Below are 8,297 nucleotides of genomic sequence, written 5' to 3'. Positions count from 1 at the left end.
TATTTATACTTCTCTAGAATACTTCTCAGTCCATGACATTAGCAAAGGTGGACATGGTTATGTTTGAAGGCTGAAAGACACGGTTCGTATTTGCAGGGCTGAGTGGGTGCTGAAAAATGTACATTGCATATTGAGCAGAGCACTTAGTCTAATTTAGACAGTTGTACCATTCTGTTGTGTTGCTACTAAAAACAAACATACTATAAAAAGCTACAGTGTTCAGTAAGTAAAATGAACGACAGACTCATTCAGCAAGGTCCAACTTTTATCTTAAGATGCTACTGTAGATGAGAAGGACCACTCTCACTTTTAACAGCAGTTAAAGTAACAGAAATACACTGAGGAATGCAACAGCCTGGAATGCTGTTACATAAGTTACTGATGTCATTACAATAGTTCTAAATTATCGTGATGCCCAGATCTGACATGTTCATACAGCTGCAACCAGTAACCGGCAGCTTAAAATGCCACCTCTAGATTCAAGCCAGCTCTCATGTGGCAGAACAGCTGTCAGCTTGCTGGTCGTCCAACACGCATTCAACGCAGAAAGCAAAAATCATCATTGCATGACTATGATTTGTGATGCAGCCAAGGGGTTCCATTTCGCTGCCGATGTTCAGTGTAAGAACAAGAAAGGTTTCCTGTAACAGGAATAATTTTCTCCTCTATATTTTCTGCTTACAACTACATCTTATCATATCAATATTTTAATTCTATCATAGTATTTTTACACAGAAGTGTAGCAGTATCAGCACTTTAAGTTAGGGACCTTGATTTCTCAAACACAGCAGCTCTCCACGAGTCTGGTGAACAAACTGTCAAGTTTCGTAACAGATACAGAGGAGTAACTACCTAGTGTTAAGAGAGCGCCACACCAGTGACGTGTATTTGTGCTTTATTTATCTTACTTATGAATAGCTTAATGCAAAGTGTTAACAGAGTAAGTGAAATGAAGAGAAACATCTATTGCTTTTCTCTTGATGAGTCATTAAGTGTCATTGGTAGGACAGTGTGCCACATCTACGTGGAAAGGAATGCCAAAGTTTTCATTTTAACTTATTTCTATTCTTTCAGTGTCTTGGCTTATTAGCATACTCCTTACACCACTGTTAAACCATTTTTATTCACTACCTTTCTTAAGTAACTGGGTGAAGGTAACTAACCGGTAACCTATTAAAAATTAAGCAAAGATTCAACCAACAGAAAAGATATGATGAACTTGAACAAACAAAGGTTGAAAAGCATGATAAACAAAAAACAGAGTAGTGAAAGCATAACTGAATACCAGAGCATACTGACCATTTACCACAAAATATTCCAATGATATATTCAAAATATTCTTTAAATGATTGGGATATTATCCCCTCTGACATAAGCAGTTACAATACCACGATCACTTACAGAACTAACCAATTAAAAAACTTTTCCATTTTTATAAGGTACATCTAAATACTGCATAAACCCTGTTTTAGATATTTTTTCATCCTCCTTGCAAGTTTGATTTAGTACATGAATGTAAATACAGCAAAGCGGAGAAAAATAGATATGGGAGTCTTAATCAAGTTGGAAGTAAAATTCAGTGGGCCACTGAAGATTTTAATTAAATTTATTTTACACAAAGTAATTAAAAACAAGAAAATTTTCCATGGTAAAGAACTAGGGCAAGGGGGAGAACATTACAATGTCTTACACAGCAAAATGGTGAGTGCAGCATTAGTACAAAAGAGCTAATTTCTTCCCAGGTACAGATTAAAAAAAATTAAAGGAAAAAATAATAAAAAAAAAGGACATCCCTACTTGAAACTTTGCCAAGCCAGATCCTGATATTCCAGCAAGGAATATATACACAGTTTATACAGGATCTGGAATGGACTTGCAGAAAAGAAACCCATCACAATAGATATGGCTCAGTGAAGACCATGTTAGAACAGGTATTAGAAGTGACAGACACAAGGTTGCATTACAAGTTTAACATTATTTTCAAATACTTTATGGGAGCCATGCAATAGACAAGAAAAAGTGTGTAACACTAGAAAGTAAGCACACTTGTCTGAAAGCAACGAAGGCAACAGTTGACAAATGCCTTCTTTACAGAGCTGGCTGGAGCTGAACACACAAGATAGTTCTGGTCAAATACAGAGCAGCCACAGCACAAAAAAATACCCTTGCCACTTTGTTTACACTGGTACTACATTCACACAGATGTATCTGTAAGGGTTCTGTGTGCATATTTAGTAATTCTCTTTAAACCAAACTGAGCTTCTCAAAAAGTTATTTCCAAAAACATAAAAGCAGCCTCTCTTTAGACAACTGTAGAAAGTTCCTAGAGAACTATCACCCCTCAAGCAGAGCTGGACTGCCAGCATTTGCAGTTTTGGCCTCACTGCAATATTACTAGACTAAGATAAGGAGTGTTTGTATGGAGGATCACCAAGGCTTTGCCAAAGGCATTAGAGCAGTCCAAAACAAACAAACAAACAAAAAACCCAACAACCCACGACAAGCAAACAAAAAATTCCCAAACTTAAATCCTCCATCATCCTTCCCCTCCAAACATTGTCTATGAACGTTTCCCAGAAGCCCGATGTGAAAGCAATCCAACCACCAAATGACATCCATATAATTATGTAACACGCTTGTTTCATTACACTAAAAAGTTCACATTCTTGCTAATGCTTTAAAGTAGAATAATAGAATTGTCTAGGTTGGAAGGGACCTTTAAGATCATCGAGTCCAACCATCAACCTAACACTGCCAAAACCACCACTAAACCATGTCCCCCAGCACCACGTCTACACATCTATTAAATACCTCCAGGGATGGCGGTAAAGATAAAACTCCATGATAAAATGAAACAACCTTTATGGATATTGCTAGCACATGTGTTATGGCCTTTGGAACAAGCTACACATCCTGATTAAAAATGCTTGTGACTTTGAAACATGCAATTTGGAAAATAAAGCACATTCTAAGTACTCCGCTCCAGATACCCAACACATACATACAGACCTACGAACGTGTATAAAATTTATTTACGTATCTTCTTAAATACACTTCTCCCTTTCAAACTACAAGACAACACCTCCAGAATGCTCTAATACAGTGGTGTCTTTCTTAGTCTAGGTAGGAAATTCAGCTGCCTATCTTGCATCTTAAGGTTTCTTAAAGAGCCACAAGATAATAACAGCTGGCACAGGTTTTTTTGTTTCATTAAAAGGAAAAACCAAAAAATTATTTTCAGGATATAGTAACATCTCCAGACAACCAGCACTTAGGGCCTAATTGTACTAGTACTGCACCAACAGTTCTAAAGAAGTAACTGCACACTAAAATTTTCATAGAGCCAGAAGCTATGGCTGTAGGCACACATCTCAGATAGCTGAGATCAGAAGCAGCTCCAAGAGTATTTGACTGCTAGGAAATGATAATACTTCTCCACTAATTCCAACATTTATTGGACTAATGCAGTTACATAGAACTCTGCACAAACCTGAATGACAGCTGAATTTAACAGTCCCTGCTGGCTTGTTTCCTCCCAAAGCTAAAAATTCAGAGCACTCAATGTCTTCCAGGTCAGCAATTCCCTGCCCCACGACATAGTTTTCCAGCATGAGAACCACATTTGAACTGCTCACACACTACATTAAACTTAACAGAAACATGTTAGTCCCTTTAGTGCTAAAAAGCAGAAAATCTCTGATCCCAAAATCCCTGATCACAAAAGCTGAGAATCCCAATTTCACCCTCTAACTGCTGATTATCACTAGCAGATACTACAGTGCAACATTAAAACAAATACAGAAGCACTGAACAACCTGAGGTTTTTAGCAGAATAAGAAGTTACCACTGCACATCACTAATGAATGGAGCTTGAGGAGAACCACGCTGATCTCCAGCTAAAATAGTATCTGGCAAACTTTTGATAATTTCTATATTGGGAATAGGAAACTTTCATTATTCACTGGCAAAGGCAACCTTCAGCTCCTGATGTGTAAGACTCAAGAAAAGCAGAAAAGCTGTATCAATGAATTTTGGATACAGATCTGCAAAATCCAAAGAGCCTAATGTATTTACTCAATAAAGGGATTTAAGTCAATTGAAGCCCTTCTGTAAACTCCACTAGTGGACTTCCAATTTCAGATGTCACAGAATTTAAAAATGTTCCTTGTAAACTGTTTGCAGCTAATATATCAATCTCCAGCTGCTGACCAACTGAGAGGTAAGTGTACATGATTTATCATTTCAAATTACCAACATATATTTTGGAAATGACAAATCTTTCAAAGATAAATATTGTCTTTTCCAAGCCTCTTGACCAGCACACTCTAAACACTGATATCAAACTGCTGATTGCCATTAACAGAATATTCATGCAAGAAAGTATCCAGAGACTAACAAGGAGCATTCTGCACCAGAGGACTAGCTGGATCTGCTACCACAAAACACAGTGTGCTCTGTTATTCTAATATTACTTTACATTGACCCAAGAGGAAGATTAATTTACCTTTCCAAAACTACGTCTTTACAAGAAGATTTTTTTTTTGCAAATTTAAAAAAAATAACAATAAAGTCCTACCAGAGTCTTAAGGGTCAAACCTTTTAGTTTGTAATTTGCTGCAGGCCTAATTCAAAGTCCACTGAAATTAAGTCAAGATTCATCCATTTCAGTGTGGCTTGGATTAGGCCCTGTGGAAAAAAAAAAAAGACTACCACACCCCACTCCAAAACACAAGTGAAGCTCTCCTAAAAGCATACATGTGTTTTACAACTTATCCAAGACATTTTAGCATAAGCCATACAAATTATACATGTACATATACATAATTAACTAATGGCTATAGAAACCATAAAGCAGACTTCCCCCCCCCCCATTCAATAGCATTAGAGTAAAACTGACCATGGCCAAACATCTCAGAAGAAAACTTAATACCAGAATTAATTTATATGTTCTAGTTCTACTGAATCAAATCAAGCTCCAGCAATTTAATTCAGACATGTTAAAATGGTGTTTCAGAACGAAAAGCGAAGTGCATGCTTTGATTTAAAATGTCTATAAACACCATACTTCCAGAAGACGAAACCTTTAAAAACAAGTCCACCTTTCAGTTCCACTAAAACATCATTCAAAGAAGACAGACATGGGCTATTTGCAGAAGAGTCCCAATTACTCACATGAATGTTATGCTTAGAGGCCACGCAGGTATTCACAAATAGGCAAATTATTCTCTGGGGCTTCTACTCCCAAGAGCTCTACTGATGCAATTGTAATTTGGGGAGAGGGAAACAAGAGAGCGTCAAATATTCAAAACAACTGAGAACGACATGCAACGAGTATATGAAAGACGCTGCTACCATTATCCCAGGATCCTGGAAAATGTCCCAGTGGCACCTGAGCTGTCTCGGAGAAGGTCACTGGACGGGGCGGCGAGCCCTGGTTATTAACCTGGCTTCTACGGGGGCCGAGATCAGGGAACAGCGAGCTGCACAAGCAGACACATTATCTCCCGCTTACCCTGGGCTACAAAGGGAAAGGCGAACGCGGTCGCTAGGGGGGGAAGCTACATCCTCCGGAGAAAGACGGTCCTACCTCCCAGCCGAGGACGGCGCCGGGGGAGCAGTGGGACGATGCAGCCCCCCACAGCAGAAGGCGGCCGGGGGAAGAAGGGCGCCGGGAGGGCAATCTCCCGGGATGCCCTCACGGGTCTCACCCCCACGGCCTTGCCCTCCCCTGAAGATCCCCGTCTTTTCCAAGGGGAGGTTGATTTTGGAAGGGGGCGGGAGAGAGAGGAAGGGGTCGTAGCTACTCACATGGGCTCCAAGGTTTTGCTGAGCCAGGATTTCAGCGCCTCGAAGTTTTCTATGATCATTTTAACCACCATCCAGAGCGGCCCGGGCCCCCCGCCTCCCCGGCAGCAGCAGTACCAACAACAGCGGCGGGGTCCGCGCCGCCCCGCCGGCCGGGACCCCGGCTCCCGCCGCGCCTCCGCTCACCCGCCGAGGCCGCCTCCTGGTTCGGCAGAGGCCGCCTGGCAGGGGCCGGAGGCCCAGCGCCACGAAGGGGGCGGAACCACCCGAGCGGCGGCGGCTGCTGCTGCTCCCTGCGGGCCCCGCTCTCGCCGCTCCTCGGGCCGAGGGAGCGCGGTCCGGTCGCTCCGCTGTTCTCCCCCCGCCTCAGCGGAGGGCAGCGCGGCCGACGGGCCCCGAGCGCGGCTCCGAAACGCGCCGCCCTCCTCGGTCTTGGTCTCTCTCTCTCTCGCTCGCGCTCTCTCTCTCCTCAGCCGCAGAGCCAGGCGGAGTGAGGGACCGAGCAGGTAAGATGGCGGCGCCCCGCTGTCGCGAGAATAAGGAGTCTCGCGAGGACGGGCGGCGCGCGGGGGCTGGCGGGAGGAGGGAGGCGGCCTGTGGCGACCATGGGCCCGGCCCTGCCCTGCCCGGCTGAGAGCGGCCTGTCCCGCCCTCCCGGGAAGGGAGAGCCCCCCCTCGGCCCCCCGAGTAGCCGGGAGAGGCGCTGCAATAAGGAAACGCGCCCTGGAGAAGCAGAAAGGGAGGCAACATCGGAGTCCTCTCTCCGTCTCTCCCCTGGCGCGAAATCCCATAAATGTTTGCAACTGACAGAAGAAATAATTTTTATTTATTTTTTTATTTATTTATTTTTAAGAAACAAAAATTCTCTGAAAACATGGGTATTGGCAGCAAAGTCCCATGTCTTCCCGACCGTCGGCTGGGCCCCGCGTGTGGTGGGATGAGACGCTGCCATGGGCTGGTGGATGCTGACGCCGATAGGCACATGGCGGTTCCCCAGCTGGTCCAGGCCCCACATGATGGACCTGACGGAGTGGAGCTGAGCCCACACGTCTGCTTGGTCACCCCCAGAGGCAACAGCAGTAGGGGCACGTGGACCAGCCGCCCAAAAACCGGCGCCCACCAGTGCGGGGCCTGCCCATGAAAAGTTAACGTATGCTGCTGCTTTCACCAGGACCCCGGAGTAACTGAGTGGTGAAAGGAAATGGCCATGGTGAATCCACCTCAGTTTGGTGGGCTTCGAAAGGACCCACGTCCCACCTGAGCTCCCGAGTGAAGCATTTTGCACAGTTGATGAAGAAAGGCGAGTATTTGAAAGAAATCATTCACTCTGCCTTTCTTGAGAGCAGAGTGGATGACTCTTAAACTGCCTCCCTGGTTTCCTCAGATTTAGAGGAACTTCAGGTAGTTGACTTAGATTGCATGGTAACTGTGGTTTCACTGAATTTTTTTTTTCACTGAATTGTTTTTCACTGAATTTTTTTTTTTAGAGTTGGAAGGGACCATATAGATCATCTAGTCCAACTCCCCTGCTGAAGCAGGATTGCTTAGAGAATGCTACTCAGGACTGCATCCAGGCAGATCTTGAAAATCTCCAAAGAAGGGGACTCCACAACCTCCCTGGGCAGCCTGTTCCAGGGCTCTGTCACCCTCACCGTGAAGAAATTCTTTCTCATATTCGAGTGGAACCTCCTATGTTCCAACTTGTGCCCGTTGCCCCTTGTCCTGTCACTGGGAACCACTGAAAAGAGTCTGGCTCCCTCCTCCTTCAACCCACCCTTGAGATACTTATAGGCATTAATAAGGTCTCCCCTCAGCCTTCTCTTCTCCAGACTAAAGAGTCCCAGCTCTCTCAGCCTTTCTTCATAAGGGAGATGCTCCAATCCCTTAATCATCTTTGTTGCCCTTCGCTGGACTCTTTCCAGTAGTTCCCTATCCCTCTTGAATTGGGGAGCCCAGAACTGGATGCAATACTCCAGTTGTGGCCTCACCAGTGCAGAGTAGAGGGGGAGAATGACTTCCCTCGACCTACTAGCCACACACTCTTCCCTATGCAGCCCAGGATTCCGTTGGCCTTCCTGGCCACAAGAGCACACTGCTTGCTCATTGTCATTTTGCTGTCTACCAGGACTCCCAGATCTTTCTCTTCGGAGTTTGGCTCCAGCAGGTCCACGCCTAACCTGTATTGGTGCCTGACATTCTTCTTGCCCAGGTGTAGCACCTTACACTTTTCCCTGTTGAACATCATGAGGTTCTTCCTTGCCCAGCTCTCCAGCCTGTCCAGGTCTCTCTGGATGGCAGCATGGCCCTCCGGGGTGTCAGCCACCCCACCCAACTTGGTATCATCAGCAAACTTGCTGAGGATACACTCTGTCCCCTCGTCCAGGTCACTGATGAATATGTTGAACAGGACTGGACCAAGTATTGACCCCTGGGGGACACCACTGGTTACAGGCCTCCAGCTTGAACCTGTTCCATTAACCATTACCCTTTGG

The 8,297-nt window shown here is 44.7% G+C and overlaps 1 protein-coding gene across 4 annotated transcripts in view; it reads right to left on the bottom strand.

Moving 5' to 3' along the window:
- Nucleotides 1-5,893, bottom strand: part of RBM26 (RNA binding motif protein 26) — a 55,884-nt gene extending 49,991 nt beyond the window's left edge. For all 4 annotated transcript variants that reach the window (XM_074160245.1, XM_074160260.1, XM_074160268.1 and 1 more), the window contains exon 1: nt 5,809-5,893. In XM_074160245.1, coding sequence (XP_074016346.1) covers nt 5,809-5,879 — 71 coding nt within the window. In that variant the 5' untranslated portion in view covers nt 5,880-5,893. The remainder of the gene's footprint in view (nt 1-5,808) is intronic.
- Between the last annotated feature and the right edge of the window lie 2,404 nt (nt 5,894-8,297).

The sequence above is a fragment of the Numenius arquata genome, chromosome 1 (genome assembly GCF_964106895.1).
Source record: "Numenius arquata chromosome 1, bNumArq3.hap1.1, whole genome shotgun sequence".
NCBI classification, from domain to species: domain Eukaryota; kingdom Metazoa; phylum Chordata; class Aves; order Charadriiformes; family Scolopacidae; genus Numenius; species Numenius arquata.
Note: the sequence above shows the minus strand (reverse complement) of the source record. Positions and strands in the feature narration are given on the sequence as shown.